The 17,549-nt window shown below is 42.2% G+C and overlaps 1 protein-coding gene across 12 annotated transcripts in view; it reads right to left on the bottom strand.

Annotated features, from left to right (window-relative positions):
- The window catches only part of WDR59 (WD repeat domain 59), a 151,611-nt gene that overhangs the window by 49,789 nt on the left and 84,273 nt on the right, over window positions 1–17,549 (bottom strand). For 6 of the 12 annotated variants that reach the window (XM_054534137.2, XM_054534136.2, XM_054534133.2 and 3 more), the window contains 7 exons: window positions 16,665–16,818; window positions 12,432–12,488; window positions 6,391–6,524; window positions 5,203–5,284; window positions 2,435–2,547; window positions 897–1,047; window positions 409–481 (listed from right to left, as the gene is read on the bottom strand). In XM_054534137.2, the coding sequence (XP_054390112.1) occupies window positions 409–481; window positions 897–1,047; window positions 2,435–2,547; window positions 5,203–5,284; window positions 6,391–6,524; window positions 12,432–12,488; window positions 16,665–16,818 (764 nt within the window). The remainder of the gene's footprint in view (window positions 1–408; window positions 482–896; window positions 1,048–2,434; window positions 2,548–5,202; window positions 5,285–6,390; window positions 6,525–12,431; window positions 12,489–16,664; window positions 16,819–17,549) is intronic. The other 6 variants (XM_024233427.3, XM_063717760.1, XM_054534134.2 and 3 more) reach the window with 3 other exon arrangements.

Below are 17,549 nucleotides of genomic sequence, written 5' to 3' on the forward strand. Positions count from 1 at the left end.
CACCTTACTCAGCAAACAGCTTTATGATCAGCTGGAGTCAGGCCCAGCTGTATTTGTCTACACTGAAAGCATTCATGGGAAGCGGTAGGTGGCAGATGAACATGGAAAGGGCATGTGAAGGAGAAAGGATAAGGGTTAGGTTTTGGGGGTGAACAGTGGGAAGTCCCATTGTCAGTTTCTCAAGGTTACGAGATGAAAAGCAACACAGCAAGGCACAAAGACCCCCAGAAAGTAGCCTGTTCAACATGCAAAGTCACGCCTCCAGCAAGAGTATCCCTATCACAGTAAATGTAAAGAGAAATAAGAAACAAGAAAAAATATGGAGACTAAGCATCAACTAAAGGTTACATATGCACAGCTATGGGAGAACTAAAAATCCAGCGTGGGCTAAGTCATTTCCATACAAACCTATGTTCCAGCCGCCGGTGTTGAGCCCTGGGTCTGACATACTGGAGCAGGAACCAGAAGAAGTAAAGCTAGGCTACAGATGGGAAGAGAAGAACCAACAGGACTAGCATGAGAATACCATTCCCCATGACAGTTCACATTAAGAAAGCAGCAGGCCAAGCACGGTGGCTCATGCCTGTAATCCTAGTACTTTGGGAGGCCAAGGAAGGTAGAACACCTGAGGTCAGGGGTTCGAGACCAGCCTGGCCAACATGGTGAAACCTCATCTCTACTAAAAATACAAAAATATACCAGGAGTGGTGGTGCATGCCTGTAATTCCAGCTATTCAGGAGGCTGAGGCACGAGAATTGCTTGAACCCAGGAGGCGGAGGTTGCAGTGAGCTGAGATCATGCCACTGCACTCCAGTCTGGGCGACAAAGTAAAACTCCATCTCAAAAAAAAAAAAAAAAAAAAAAATCAGACAAAACCAGAAAAGGACAAACTTACATATCGACTATGGGACACCACAAGATTAGAAGAACGGTTGGGAAAAGGCCCAAAGGGGTTTGGTATCCCCTGAGGCCGAGACTGGGCTTCAAACACGCTACAGAGCATCGCCAATGTCTGAACATCCCGGAGCCGGCAATAGTGAGCTAACCTGAGGAAAAGGTGACAGGAAAGAAAACAAGTCAGGAGGAGGGATTGAGGAGGAAAGCGATCACAGTCATGGCGTGTTACTGCCACAGGAGTGGGAAGGGAAGATTCTTGATTCTGCCTCAAAAACCCATCAGGAAATGGGGCTTTCTACAGATCCAGCGGTTTGACCTACTTTGAGTTTGCCTAAACTTGTTTTGGAATATAAGGCATCGACGTATTACAAATGATCTAAAGAACGCATCTCAAAGCCTCTGGCTAACTTTCAGGCATGGGCTTAAACATGAATATGGCTTCTCCAAGAACTAAGTGGACTAACCTGACATCTGAGTGAGCTAATACAGGCTTTGTCTGTCTTCCCAGCTCGAAGGAAGAATCACCTTGCTTTTGGGGGATTCCCACACATGTCATTTACATAACCTAAAGCTACATGAAGGAGCTCAGAGGACACTGGACCGCCACAGTATGCTAGCAGGCAATCGACTCTGGAGGTGCAGTTATGAAGATGAGCTATTAGGTAAGAACAACAAGGAGTGTTTCTATCCTTTAGGTACTCATATCCCCTTTGTCCTTTCAGGAAGATTATGCTGGAATGTGAGTAAGGAATCAGAGGGGCTTTGCCTTTAAGAATGAATAATATTACTGTCTTCCTATCACTCAATGTCTAATATTTGTGTTTTCACACTCACTATCTTATTTGAGTGTTACATGAAGTAGGTAGAGCAAACCTTATCATCCCTGTGTTAGCGACAAGGAAATGGAAGCATGAACACGTGTCCCAGGGGTGGCCTTAATGCGTAAATAAAACAAACCTCAGCCTGAAAGCAGGAGCGTTTCTCTCCCCAGGCCCTGGGCCTCCAAGTTATGGAGATTCAAGCGGTTTCACTTGGTGTTAAATTATTTTGTATAGTATATCCCAGTTTTTCATTTGTCAGTGCAATAAACTGAACACAAAGGCAATGTTTTCTCGAATTGCCTAACAGGGTGAAAGTGTCATGGTCTTTGGCAAACATGAACACCAACATGCAGTTCTCTAATCCATTCTCAAGGGTGAGACCCTAGAGCTTTCAAGAAGAAACTTACCATCTCATGAGCTCAAACTCCTGTGTTCAGACTGGTGTGATTTATGGACTAAAGCATGAGTCTCTAAAGGATACATGAGTCTCAGGGGTCTCAAATCCTTGTTATAAATGACAAGTACTGTATAGTTCTGTCTGCTATAAGAAGTTTGTTCTGCACAGAAATTATTTCAGCACTGAAAGGAAAGATCCTACTCCTTCCTTTCATTCCTCGGGCCTCTGCACCTTTCTCTTAGGTGGTGACATTTCAAGTGTTTACAGACCAAAAATGGACATCACTCATTTTTCTCACTTTTAGCTCTCAAAACCTACAGGGACTCCAGCAGCTGCCGCCCAAATGGATGTCGAGCCCAGGGTGTTTCCAAATCTGGGTCAGATTTCGGACCAAGGCAAAGATCTGTAGCTACCGTAGCCAGCGACCAAACCTGGACAGATCAAAGAGAAATGCAAACTCAAACTGGCAGCAAACCGAAACCATGAAGCAATCCCACCTGTCTTCCATATAAAACCTGATGCCTTGCTACTCTGGGGGCAGCAAAAGCTGCAACCTTATTGAAATGCATAAGTTTAGGCCCCACTTAGACCTACTGAATCAGCGTTTACATTTTAACCAACTCTTTAGGGGAGTTATGTGCACTCTAAAGTTTGAGAAACACTAGGCTTAAAAACTTTTCATTAAGCAAACTTCAGAGAAATGACACAGTGTAACAATTTCAATGGGTCATCTACTTAACCACTAACTCATATGACTTTTTATTTTATTTTACTTTTTTGAGACAGAGTCTCGCTCTGTCGCCCAGGCTGGAGTGCCATGGCACAATCACGGCTCACTGCCACCTCTGCCTCCTGGGTTCAAGCCATCCTCCTGCCTCAGCCTCCTGAGTATCTAGGATTACAGGCGTGTGCCACCACACCTGGCTAATTTTTGTATTTTCAGTAGAGATAGGGTTTTGCCATGTTGGCCAGGCTGGTCTGGAACTCCTGGACTCAAGTGATACACCTGCCTCAGCCCCAAAAAGTGCTGAGATTACAGGTGTGAGCCACCACGCCCGGCCTCACATGACTTTTTAAAATGCTGTTTCATCAGTAAGTTGGGTTGGCAGGGAGGAAAAAAAAGGCAGTCTGTAACGCATTTAAGATCTGTCCTTCTTTACGTAAATAATGAAAGACTTTGTTGCCTTCATTATAAAAGTTTCAGTATCCTCTCTGAAGCTAAAATATAAGAATAATAACAATAGGCCAAGACAAAATGGATTTGGCTTTCTTTTTGTTGACATCAAATCTGAGGACTACCTCCCGACCTGAAATCCCATGGGGCCTGGAGCCGTCGCGCAGAAACCAATAGCCTCTAAGTGTCTATTAAGTCCAAAGCACAGGCTAAACCCATCATGTCATAAGCAAAGCCTCCACCCCCTCAATACCTTTAAAAATCAAATACGGCAGGCCCTGTGGCTCACGCCTGTAATCCCAGCACTTTGGGAGGCTGAGGTGGGCAAATCACCAGGTCAGGAGTTCCAGACCAGCCTGGCCAATATGGTGAAACCCTATCTCTACTAAAAATACAAAAATTAGCAGGGCATGGTGGCACATGCCTGTAGTCCCAGCTACTTGGGAGGCTGAGGCAGAAGAATCGCTTGAACCTGGGAGGCAGAGGTTGCAGTGAGCCGAGATCACGCCACTGCACTCCAGCCTGGGCGACAGAGCGAGACTCCGTCTCAAAAAAAAAAAAAAAAAAATCAAATACTATTTTCTGGAAAACCTTAGTAGCAGCACATCATTGTATGCCCATTAACTGGAAAACATTATACTAGACTCCGAGATGCTCAAAAGAAAGAAGACATGGACTTTGAATCAAGGAGTTTACAATCTAAGGAGAAAGAATAAGCAAAGATACTGAGAAACAGGTCGAGAAGCATTAGGCATGCAAAATCAATTAAGTCATGTGGCACCAACATACTTGAAAAATATACAGAAGGTATTGTCAAAAAGGAGAAACTTCAAGTTCACATTCATCTCTATAATCAATAACCTAGTGAATCAGCACTAGAGGGAGTTAATGACTTTCTGGGATGAGATAAGATGTTTACTACCCTGGCTGACAATTTAGGCGTGTTATTTCCTCACTGATAATACACATTTCCTGAATGCCTTCAACAGAAATAGTGACTCTTGCATTTACTTCTGCAACTCTTTGCAAAACAGTAAACATAGCTTCAACATGAGCATAAAGAACAAAAAGGCTGGGTGTGGTGCCTCACACCTGTAATCCCAACACTTTGGGAGGCCAAGGCAGAAGGATCACTTGAGGCCAGGAGTTCAAGACTAGCCTGGCCAACATGGTGAAACCCCATCTCTACTAAAAAGTGCAAAAATTAGCTGGGCTTGGTGGCATGCATCTATAATCCCAGTTACTTGGGAGGCTGAGGCAGGAGAATCGCTTGAACCCGGGAGGCGGAGGTTGCAGTGAGCCAAGATCATGCCACTGCACCCTAGCCTGGGTGACAGAGTGAGACTCCGTCACAAAAAAACAAAAACAAAAACAAACCACTGAATGGTGTATTTTAAATGGGCAAATTGCATGGTAGATGGGCTATATCTCAGTTAAGCCGTTTAAAAAAATACAGAGACAGTTTGTTATAATACAGATATGTTGCTGCAAAGACGAAGAAAATTTAAATATTTGACATGTTCAATCATATTTTAAAACTGAACATCTCTATCTAAAGGAGCACTTTGGTAAATATTTCATAAAATGAAGCATTTTAGAAAGAAGGTGCAAATGACAAAGAAATAGACACGCAAGTTTAGCTACACAGCAATCACTGATACTGGAACAGAAAAGAGATGTATAATAAAAAAAATTCATCAATGCTTTAGGACCTTCCCAACTAAGCACCAGGAAGAAAACATTTCCAGCATTTGAAAAGCCACTCTAACCCTACAGACTGGCAAAGAAAATGGAAAAGGAATTCCAAATCAAGACACACACTTTGAAAATGTCATTAAACACCAATGACAAAGTAAAAACAATTTGCTCCTGAAGAAAAATCCAAATCTCCACCAAAAGGGATAGACAATACCTGGACAAGATCCTTTCTTCCAACGAGCAAGGCAGAGGCGGCATTCTTCTGACACGTTTCCTGAATATCATTCACATTCAATCTGAAATTTTTTTAAAAGAATTAAAAATTTCTTTCTAGTGTAACTTCCGAAATCAACGACTCTCGGTTTAACAAAAAGACGAGAACCTGCCTCTTTGGTTGCCACTCAAAATGTTTTAATCCGTGTTGGCCTTGGGCCCCCTTTCTATCTGACTCAGAGGAAAAGCTTAACTAGAGCTGATGCTAATACATCTGTGGTTTCCAGGAACTTGAAATTGCGCACCTCTTTAAAGTCAGGAGGGGAGGCCATACTCAAATACCAATTTACCAACCAGCTTTTCTATGGAGTTCCCAAGCCTTGAGGGTTGAATAAAAATGAATTGAAATACATGCAACACTGACTATGGTTCCTAACAGAAAGAGTAGTGTGCTGTGTATAGACTACAAAGGAAACACTTTCTGTTATGAGTTCGAGTTTAGGAAGAGGCAGCGGAACTACAGGTGGCCTCTGCATGCCAATTACTCACCTCTCACTTCCGTCCAAACAAAAGCAGCTCTGCTTTGTATAATAGCTCTTCTGCTTTGTAAAGTAGCATGCCTTGTACAATATCCACCCCCTTTGAATGTGGGTGACACCAGTGAATACTGATGGGATATCACTTCTGTGATTATGTTATTAAGCAATTGACTTTGAAGTCACCTACAGAGAGACTATCCTGGGTGGGGATGACCTCATCAGGTGAGGCCTTAGAGGGAAGGTAAAGCATGTGTGAGCCATTCCTGCTGGTCTCAAGACGAAATTTACAGATGAGTTCTACAGCTGCAAGGGTCTGAATTCTGCTGACAACCTGAACAAGCTTGGAAGAGGAGTCTGTGCATCGGGTGAGACCACTGCCTGGCCAACACCATTTCAGCCTGCTGAGACCCTAAGCAAGGACACAGAAAAGCTGTGTCCACACTCGCGACCCACAAAAACTGGAAGATAAGAAATGAATATTGTTGGAAGCTGCTAAGTTTGTGGGAATTTGTCCACAGTAACAGAAAGCTAATACATTGACCTTCTCCTAAAACTGCTTTTGAAGAAAGGATTCCCACACTCAAAAAAAAAAAAGGTTTGCTAATCCTGGCTAAATGATGAGTGCAGCAGACTTGAAATTTTGTACTTACATGTACAGTTCTCCCAGCGATTTGTGAACAGGCAGGAGGCAAGCAACATCCTGGATGATGACTTTCCCAGCAGCCTTGATCTGTCGATTGCCAGAGTCTGATCCCTCACGCTTACTTTTCCATCGCCTTGATTTCTAGGGGTAGATGACAAGATGTAACTAACGGGGACTTTGACAAGTGGAAACCAACAATTGCAGAGCTCATCATATTGGGGTCATTGGTAATTTGCACTTTTTAAAAATTACATCATGCCCACAATTATGGGAATCAGCATCTGTAGGAAATAAAAGGATGAGCTCTTGATCCAAAAATCCTAACAGGAAAATAAGCACCTACTGCCAGGCTAGATACATTCTGCAGGTGCTCAAAAACACATATCAGGAAGCCAGGATTAATACATTAATTAATGAATTTGAAAACAGCAAGTAAATAAGTTAGTAAAGGCCACAAAAATGTGGGAGAACAATTTTTAGATTGAATTCAGTCCTAGGTTCAAAATTCCTGCCTGAAACTAATCAAAATTTTTTTCCTTAGGCAGTTTGAACAGCGTTTGTTGAAAATTTATTTCAGACATAGCAGTGTGGGCTCTGAAAACCTTCACCTATAGTAGGAAGACAGAGAAACTTTGCAGCTTGAGGAGAATTACCCTGTTTTTCTGGCAGACTTGAATTATTTCTAAAAGTGATCGTTCTCAATGTCAAAAATACCTGATTCGAGGGGCTTGGGTAAGGGACATGGAAGATTGTGGGCAAGTATCCCATTTCCCCAGGCTTACCTATGGGTGGCTACATGTGTGAGGAGCCTGTATGTGTGAAATGAGAGATGTCCTGGAAAACTTGAATTATCAGAGCACAGCCCCATCTGGAATCTTTAAAATGACAAGCCAAGGAGCAGGATTCCATTTTATTGCCAGAAGTTAAAAGGGGGGTCACCAAAGTGATTCAACTAAGGAAGGAGTGACATATTTATTAACAAAAAAAGGCAAAAGGAGCTAGTAAAAAGGCCTCCAATTTGGAATGAGAAAACGAAGATTTCCAGGTCTTACTACTACAGGTACTGGCTCAGCAGGACCCTGGGCAAGTTTTTATTTGTTATGAACTTAGTCTAAGACATGTCACTTTGTTTGCTCACTGACAACTTATGGCCAATCATGACCTCTGTTGTTCCAATCTCACAAGATTAATGAGCATACAATGAAGAGGTAGGGGTGCAAATTAAATGGAAGAGTGTACTCTAGAAACATGTAATTATTATGAATGTATATAAGCTCTCAGGAATTTAAATCGGATCATTATTTAGATTACTCACAAATAAATTCATTTTCTGTAAGTGATTTTTATACAATCATTCTTCCATAAATTAGCCTTGGTCTAAAGTCAGGGGTTTCTGACCACTGATATCCCATTTAATACCTAAAGTTGTCCAATGCATGTAACTTCCTATAGGGTTATCATGTGTCTTGGAACCTACTAAATTCAGGACATGTGGAGTTAGTTCAGGGCAGGTAAATGAAGAAGTTTAGCTGAAGTATCTGTGAACTGTTTATCATCATTTGTAAATGCATGTTACACTATCAATTTGGAACTTTAACCCGTTTGATCTTTTTTTTTTTCTTTTGAGACAGAGTCTCGCTCTGTTGCTGAGGCTGGAGTGCAGTGGTGCGATCTCGGCTCACTGCAACCTCCGCCTCTGGGGTTGAAGTGATTCTCCTACCTCAGCCTCCCGAGTAGCTGGGATTACAGGCATGCACCACCATGCTCAGCTAATTTTTGTATTTTTAGTAGAGACAGGGTTTCACCATATTGGCCAGGCTGGTCTTGAACTCCTGACCTCAAGTGATTCACCCACCTTGGCCTCCCAAAATGCTAAGATTACAGGCGTGAGCCACCGCACCCGGCCCCATTTGATCTTAAGAAGCAGTTCAGTGACTATTTACCATTTATCCATACCCACATCATTATTCTGCAATACAAAGGGAAGCTTTATCAATTATTATGGGGTAGCCCTTCCATTCCTACTTGCCCTGGTTTTCTAAAAAATTATGTGCATACACACAAAAGTGCTATCCTTTTAGACACAATCATCCTGACATGGGTGTAAGTAAGGGGAGGATACGTTAAAGAGCAAATAACCTGTCAGAATGGGCTGGAGCCAGGCAGTGTTACTGACCTAAGACAGACGTAGTCACATGTGCACTAAATACTATGGCAGGGCCTGTTTTAGGGAGGGTCATTTAGCCTATGTCTACCCTGTAGTGACAGTGAACAGCAAAAGGGGCTTAACGAGAACAGGGAAGTTACAAGGTACACAAGCTCATTCACTGTGATTTTCATTCAGGTTTCCAGGACTTTAAAAAGCCCAGGAAACAACACACCCACAGGCCCCACATAACTGGTCATCTCAAGTGAGACTCAGGGCACTGGATTAAAAAAAAAAAATCTATGCCAGAAAGATTCCACCTAGAATGGAATATGATCCGTCTAATTTGGTCTTCCGGATAGGGTGGAAGCCTTCTAAAACAGTGATCCAGGCAGTCACTCTGGTTCTTTATTCCAAAAAGAGAATGAGAAGCACTTAAACAATTGAGCAATTCACTATCGTTCAGTTTAACTACACAGCTGAATTGAAGGCCTCAATGAAGGATGAGGTCTACTAGCTTACAGAACACACTGAAAATAACCATGGGCCGAGTGCAGTGGCTCACACCTGTAATCCCACTCTTTGGGAGGCCAAGGCAGGCAGATCACTTGAGGCCAGGAGTTCGAGACCAGCCTGGCCCTAGCCCACATGGTGAAACTCCGTCTATACAAAATATACAAAAATTAGCAGGGCATGGTGGCATGGGCCTGTGGTCCCAGCTATTTGAGAGGCTGAGGCAGGAGAATTGCTTGAACCTGGGAGGCAGAAGTTGCAGTGAGCTGAGATCACGCCACTGCACTCCAGCCTGGGCGACAGAGCAAGACCCTGCCTAAAAAAAAAAAAAAAAAAAAAAAAAAAAATCACAATTTCCTGACCTTTAAAACAAACCTAATAAAAGCATATCATTAATTATATTAAGATTCATATGCCCAAAGCAGCTCATTTGCAAAACAGACTAGCTCATTTGAAACTGACAAATGACACAAGTCCAGGTATACAAATGTTTGACTGAGGACTTACATTATCAGCTCCTGCTCCTGGATTGCTCACTCTGTGCTAGTATAAGCCTCACTTAACGACAGCTCTGTGACGAGGGACACTACCTCCACTTTACAGATGAGGACCTGAGGCTTACTCTAGGTCACAGCCATCGGTGCTGAGATTTGAACACAGGCCTGTTAAGCTGCTAAGCTCATTCTTGTTAACTTGATTTTCGGTATATAATTTTACATTAAAAAATAATAAATAAACTCTAAGCTCTCTGTTAATATGGAAATTGCTTGGTCCATTTTTTAATGGATCCATTTCCGCATGAAGGAGATTAGCACTGGATTCCAGTGATGCCTGTCCAGCTCCACCCTTCTAGGGTGACTCACTTCTTTAGTCACTTTCTGTCAGCATCGTGACTCTGTTCTGCTCAGCCCTAGTGTCTACTGAAGATCTGCAGTTCCTGCAGCTACACGGCTTCACAGCGAGGCAGGCCAGATTCAGACCAAGATGCTGCAATTCAGGCCAGGCACCTCACACTACTTTGGGATTTGTTAGGATTAGGCACATTCAGACAGAAGAAAACTAAGAGTCTAAAGAGATGTCTTAGGGACTCTTCCCCCATTTGCAGCTTTGGGTTGCAAAGATCAGCAGAAACAAACCTACGTGACCCATCCATACCTGATGCAAATATAGAGAGCGGTCTTTGCAACTTTTTCCAATGATTCTTCAATGAATTATGAAAATCACAGTCTGTGTTTCCTGGGACTTCTTGAGACACCAGGCTTCTAGGTATTTCTGTTTGATCCATATTGGATGGATAAGAGGTGCTTTATGAAACCTCACTCAGCTGCCTTTAAGCCTGCCATAAAGGAGGTTCCCCAACAAAGGATCACCCTAATTAGAGTTGCTACCGGAACCAAACTGTAAAAGCAATTACGGGACAGTGCTGTAAATTTTTTTAATCCAGCAAGAAATAACTGCAAAACTTTGTCAAAAATCTTTAAGGGGCTGCAAAATACTGTCACTGTCGGTTTTTTATAATGTGTTGGTTAGTGGTTTTTAAACATAAATATCTCCCCTTCAGGCTTCAGGGGTCACTTGGTAATCCTGCCTACTGGCCAATTACTCTGGGGTTTCTAATTTAACAAGGCTGTCTAGATGGAGAGGCGAAATCTCAAATCAGATCAGATACTAGTTGGGGTCTTAGGCCCTTGCTGCTAGCTACTGAGTAGATGGACATCTTTTCAGGGTATTTTCCCCAGTGCTCTGGCAATAAGAACCACTCATGTTCCATCCACATCTCGCCTAAGAAATTTTCCCCTTAATATCTTGCTGGCAATGTTTGGAGTCTCTCGTCTCTGCAACTGCCAGGTAACAACATACGGATTTCTTTTAGGATCCTCTGGTTCCAGAGCATACTGACACATGAGGCTAAGGTGTGGTTAATCTTTCTGCACTGGGGAAGGGCGCCATGGTCTAAAAGCCCCTGAACCTCCTGCATTGCTCCAGTCCCACTCTGACGGGCTTAAATATGGATACCTCTATATGCAGTAAAGTTAGTACCTCTGGGAGGCAAAGGATTTGATCTTTTCAATGCTCCATCAATAGAAAATGTCCTGTCCCCACAGATTTCACGAGAAGAAATTGAGGGAAGAAAGACAAAGCAAGACAGACAAATTATTACATGATGAGCACCAGGCTGCCCCTCTGAACAAACCAAGAAGGTGTTCATGGAGTTATGGCAAAGAGGACAAGGAAGAACGGAGTGGGGTGGGGGTTGGGGGGCAGGAGGGAGGCATTGGTGCAAATAGCACTGAATGACAACCAATAGCCAGCTTGCGACTGTACCACCAGTGTTACTGCTACAATCAGAGGCAACATTGATGCCAATAAATGGGTTGAATGTAAAAACAGCCCAAGAATAAGCCACCAACTGCTTTGCAGAAACCCCATTAGCAATGCATAATCCGCAGAGCGGGCACAGAGTCTAAATGAGTCCCTATTTAAACAGCAGTGGGAGCAGGGACTTTTGGACAATCAGTGGAAATTAAGCAGTCGGGTTGGCTGGGACAGGCTTTTGGAAGGTGGCCCCGTTAGTGGCTCCACCTACAAGTTGTTGGCAGCAGTGGTACTTGCTAATCGGGGCTTCTGATTCCAACTGGTTTTCTACGACAAGGATGATTCCCCTGAATATTATTTATACCAAATGAAATTTATACAAAGCCTCACGGCTGCCTTGCACAGCGTGAGGTCACCTTGGCACTACTGAAACATGAAGGGATGGGAGAGGAAGACAGAAGAGGGGAAATGGCCAATAGGAGTGAGTAAGAAAGAAAGAAAAGGAAGAGAGGATGTCCACAGTGGAGGTTTTACTGTCTACGCAAAATATTGATGGTAAGGAAAAAAATTTGTTTCAGAAACTTCCCAAAGGATAAAAACTAGCTTCTGTGTTATGCCAATGAAGCAGGTGGGCACCTCCCTCTGTGAACTAGACCAGGACTGTAAAAGCAGAGACAAAATAGTGGAAGCCTCTTATATCTTCCTCTGCTCCCCCCATGCCAAAGGTAGGCTTTTGAAAGCTCCAAAAAATTACACAAATGCTCCAAGTGAAATTGGTTGAGTTAACGGCTTACAATCAGGGTTCTTTCCAAGAAACCCAGTATTAAGTTTCCTTTGACAAAAGAGTCCATTCAGGATCCCTGACAATATTAGCCATTTGAAACTCTGTGATTGGACAAGGAGGCAGCCCTTGGTGCCTGAACTCCCCCAAGCAAAAAATTGACTGTTGCTGGTCCTGAAAACAGCTAGCCTGTCATTTCAGGTTCCTCAAAGCCAGGCAGGTGGCATTTTATTCTTGGGCCTTGGGTAGAGACAGGATTAGTTAAGGAGAGCATTTGCACAGCGCACAGTACCGGGAAGTCGTTAATTGCTTGTATGGACCAACGCCGCCGGGCAGAGCGAGGAGACATCTGTGCATGAAAACGTTACACCCAGGAGGAGGGAAGAAAAACACCAAGAAAATTAAAAGGGAAAAATATAGAATAAAATGAAAGCTTCCCACACATCCGATGGATTCAAATGTACCATAATACACTGCAATGTTGGGATTGGAACGACTAAAAAATCTGAATCTAAGCACAGCGGTATTCGGCTTCCCTCACCTCCCTCCCACCCCATCACACTCCAAACACAGCTTCAATTTCATTGTTCTTTTAGTCACATTTCAAGGTATATGGAGGCTGACATCAACACAGTTCTGACAAAGGAACTACAAATAGGTTTGAGCAACACTAACACACACTGAGATCATTGTGCAAGTGGAGAAATAGGCAGAAGCCTGTTTTCCCCTGTAGTAGGTAAGAAGGAGAACATATATTGAGAGCACATACTCATTCCTAAAAAGAAGACATTCTTGAATAGGCTCAATACCAAATTTTTTCCGGTATGTGGTTGGGGGGCAATGAGGGAATTGGGTGTCTTGACATTGGGCCTGCAGGACTATCTTCAGAGTGACACCATGGGGAAATGGGAACCCTGGAGAAACGAGAGCAAGGAAGGGGCTAATGCTGAGGAGAGACCTTCTTGAAAGCACCCTGGCTAACAATATGAGTATCCGTTTATGGAGATCAGAAATTATTCTATTAACTTAAAGATCTCTCTAGTTATTTACATCAGAGCTATTTTAGTAACACAAACTAAAGCAAGAGTGGGAGGTTGCAACAATGTTTAAATGTATGCAGGGCAATACCTAAAGCTTATCCTAAGTTCTGGGCCTTCTATCTACCCTAGGAATGAACAACATTTCATCAGCTATTAAGAGTTGGTTCACTTGTCAAATGAATGTTAGCAATTTGATGGCTTTTGAGGCGTCACACGTTTTAAAATTTTTAGGAGCAAACCTTGGCATTCCATCTAGAGAATCTTTGGGTGAATATAACAATATAACCTAAGTAGGGCAGGTTAAAAACACACAAAGCCACAAGAGAAACAAACAATAATCTCTAAATGGCTCTATAAAGATGTTTTGTTATCTCAAAAATACACTACACTGGGCCGGGTGCAGTGGCTCACGCCTGTAATCCCAACACTTTGGGAGGCCAAGGCAGGTGATCACCTGAGGTTAGGAGTTCGAGACCAGCCTGGCCAACATGGTGAAACCATGATTAGCCGGGCATGGTGGTGGGCACCTGTAATCCCAGCTACTTGGGAGGCTGAGGCAGGAGAATTGCTTGAACCCAGGAGGCAGAGGGTGCAGTGAGCAGAGACCGCACCTTTGCACTCCAGCCTGGGCAACAAGAGCAAAATGCTGTCTCAAAAAAAACAAAAAAACAAAAAAACACTATACTGGCTGGGTGAGATGGCTCATGCCTATAATCCCAGCACTTTGGGAGGCTGAGGTGGGAGGACTGCTAGAGCCCAGGAGTTTGAGACCAGCCTGGGCAACATAGCAAGACCTCATCTCTACAAAACACAGACCAAAAAAAGCCCCAAAACCAAAAACCCACTATACTTCCCTCATTGTTATGCCTTAAAAGGCAGTTACATTCCATTCTGTTATTCTCATTCATTTAAAGCTCTCAGGGGCAGAGATCTACAAGGGAATAAAAATATGTAGGAGAAAAATTTGGGCTAAAAATGAAGACCTAAACACAGAGAAATCCAGCCTGGGTAACATAGCGGGACCCCAGCTCTACAAAAATATTTGTTTTTAATTAACTGGGTGATGTGGTGTACTCTTGTAGTTCTAGCTATTCGGGAGGCTGAGGTGGGAGGATCACTTGAGCCCAGGAGTCTGAGGTTGCAGTGAGCCATGTTCACACCACTGCACTCCAGCCTGGGCAATGGGCAACAGAGTGAGGCTCCATCTCTTTAAAAAAAAAAAAAATTCCAAAACCACAAAACACAAACAGAAATTTAGTAGACTGGAATCATTTCCAGAACAAAAGCAACAAAAGCGACATCATTTGACATGTGAAACAAGACAGCTGAGGATTAGAAAATGCTCAAGGGTTATCGACCTTTGTAAGGGAGGTAAAGTAGCCCACATAAGATATCATGGCCATATTGCACTTATGTAATTCCCCCTTTGGCACCTACATAAATGGGATAGATATGAACAAACTTCAAGGAGAGAGAAATTTATGTCAAATTCATCACAAAATGACTGACTTATTCATTTTTATCTTGTTAACCTATTAAGTTGAACCACATGAGTCTTTGTTTAGGTCAAAAATGGTCAAATATCAGCAATTTCGTATGATTTAAGCTAATAATCCAAGGTTTCTGAGGTTCTTGAAATGTTCTATTTCTTGACCTGTGTGATTATTAATTCACTGAACTACACACGCCTTTGATTTGTGAACTTTTCTGTATTTGGTATATATCAATATAAGGGTTTCATATGAAATTATAATCAAAGCATCACCCCATTTTATTTGGTCACTATTTGAAATAAAACATAAAAGGCCACTTACTATGTCTATTACGGGGCTCCAACAGCCCACTTTCTGTGCAGAACAGAACACTGGGAACCACCCCAAACTGAAATTTCACAACTCTTCTCCACTCCCCTGCAGATACCATCTGATGAGAGAATTATCCACGTGCTCTTGGTTCCTCTTTATAATTATGGTGTTTGTAGTAAAAAAAGGCCATACCATCAAAAACATGGACACAGGCTTAAAAGAGGCCTCATCTTGGAACTGGAATTATTTTGATTAGAGTGGGCTTTACACACCCCCACAAAGTCAAAATTACTAGTCAATCTATTCTGCCCAATCTGAACCCAAGCATGGGTGGCACACGACACAAATCGAAGAGGAATTCAGAACTGCCTCTTGGACTGAAAGATCTCTTTGACCTGGCCCTGACACTAAAGAAAACCCCCACATGTACCCAACCATGAGCCTGGCTTTCATCTCAACAAAATGTCTTAGTTCCAACCCGTTTATCAAATCATCTCTCCCATTACCTGCAAACGTGGGAAAAAAGAACTAACAATTTTGAATGGAAAGAACTTGGAGATTATATAGATTAGTGGGTGTTCCAAGGAGGTCTGTGCTAGCCAAGTGGGCAGAATTCCATCAGAGATGTGAGGAAGGGGACTATAGGAAAGTGTCCAGAAAAAGAAAAAAAAAATCATTTTCCCTATTCAACTAAATGGTTTTGCTCAAGACTGGTCTGGTCTCAAACATCAGTTGCTGCCACTCATTTTAGTCACATACAACCCTAAAATAAAGTCAGAGATGGTCAACTCTCAGTGTAAACCAAGAAGGTTGGACATTCTACTGCAATCGAACTGAAGGCACTTCTAATACTTCCTAGAAATGGGTGTTTTGTCTAAAATAATTCAATTTTTTAAAAACAAATATTAATTACAATCCATTATTTCCCATTGAGCGAGAGATAACAACAAAGAATTCCTAAGGACTGAGTTTGTGCAGTGCTCAGTGGTAACTCTGTTTAAAACATCATGTCAGCTAAAAGTCTGTTTAAGCCAGACCTGCAATCTGTCAACACAGAAAGCTTTCTCTGCCAACATTCTCTACATTGTTGGCACCAAAGGTTTCTGACAGCTTAATGATAACTACTTTAGGGACAATGAGTTCTTTAAGAAACTAGGCACATAAGGACAAGCTCAGGTAATTTTTGTATCATCTGGTCCACTCAGATGGGTATTTCCATGTAGACTTAGTATAAAAAAAAGAAAAAACCTTTTAGATAATAACTTTAAGACTTCTCACAACTAAGAAGTTCCAAATATATTAAGATCCCGAGACTTCAGAGGCATCCCTTAATTTGCTGAAAAACATCAGAATACCATGGAAGACTTGAAGCTAAGGTATTCTATCCTGAAATAATGGGAATCAACTCAGTGAATGGAGATTACAAGGACAGGGCTAAATGGGGAGTAAAGATTATGGACCATAAGAACTGCCCCCCCCCCCCACCCACCCATACACACACAATTTATAGCAGGTAAAACCAACTGAAAGGAACAAAGCAATGACTTTCTTGAACAAACTGATTATGAAAGTGAAAGGCTACAGGGGGATTACTAATCTAGCTGCTGCGCCAGGCAGGAGATGAGGAACAAGAATCCAGGAGAAGGAGTAAGAATCAAAGGCCGCGGCTCTGGCACTTACCCGCTCCTTGTAGTAGAAGGAGCTGATGGAGACCTGCTCTTTCTCGCTGCGAGTGGGGCTCCCACTGTATAAACGAAGGTTCCCAGGGGCCTCTGTGCGGATCTTCATGGGCGCGATCAAGCCAGTGTGATAAGCGGACAAGGCTGAGAGAGATCTGTAGTTGAAAATGATAATTATCCACACTGGCTGCAGTCCTGTCATATTTCCAAGTGGTGCTATTCTTAGAACTTGATACCAAGAGGAGAAGACAAAATGAGAAGATGGAAACTCCAGAAAAAGAAGTCAATAAAACTTTTAACACTGAAAAATGCTTTATCTGCAGAAGCACAGAATGCTTCTATGATTACAGACATAAAAAATTCAAAGGAATCAACAAACTACTAGAATAACTGAATTTGAATACAAGGTCAACCTACAAATATCTACTATAGTTCTATCAATTAGAAACGAATATTTGGAAAATAAATATTTTAAAAGCTCATTTATAGTAGCATTAAAACACGTCAAATACCTAGGAATCAATTTAATTTTTGAAAATGTGCATGAAAATACGAAATGTTGCTGAGAGAAATTAAAAGACACATAGAACGATGGAGAAATATACCACGCTAGTGGATTGGAAGAGTCCATATTCTTAAGACGTCAATTTTCTCTAAATTGATCTACAGAGTCAACACAATTCCAATTAAAATACAAGCAGGCTTTTTAGTAGGAACTAATAAGCTGATTTCATAATTTTATTGAAAGACCTAGAATAGCCAACCCGAACTAAACAAGAATAATATAATTGGAGGACTTGACCTATCAGATTTAAAGACTTTAACTATAGAAAAGTACATTATGAATGTAGTGCTGGCGTAAAGGATAAATAGATCAAAGGAAAAA

This window comes from Pongo abelii, chromosome 18, assembly GCF_028885655.2.
Source record: "Pongo abelii isolate AG06213 chromosome 18, NHGRI_mPonAbe1-v2.0_pri, whole genome shotgun sequence".
Classification (NCBI taxonomy): domain Eukaryota; kingdom Metazoa; phylum Chordata; class Mammalia; order Primates; family Hominidae; genus Pongo; species Pongo abelii.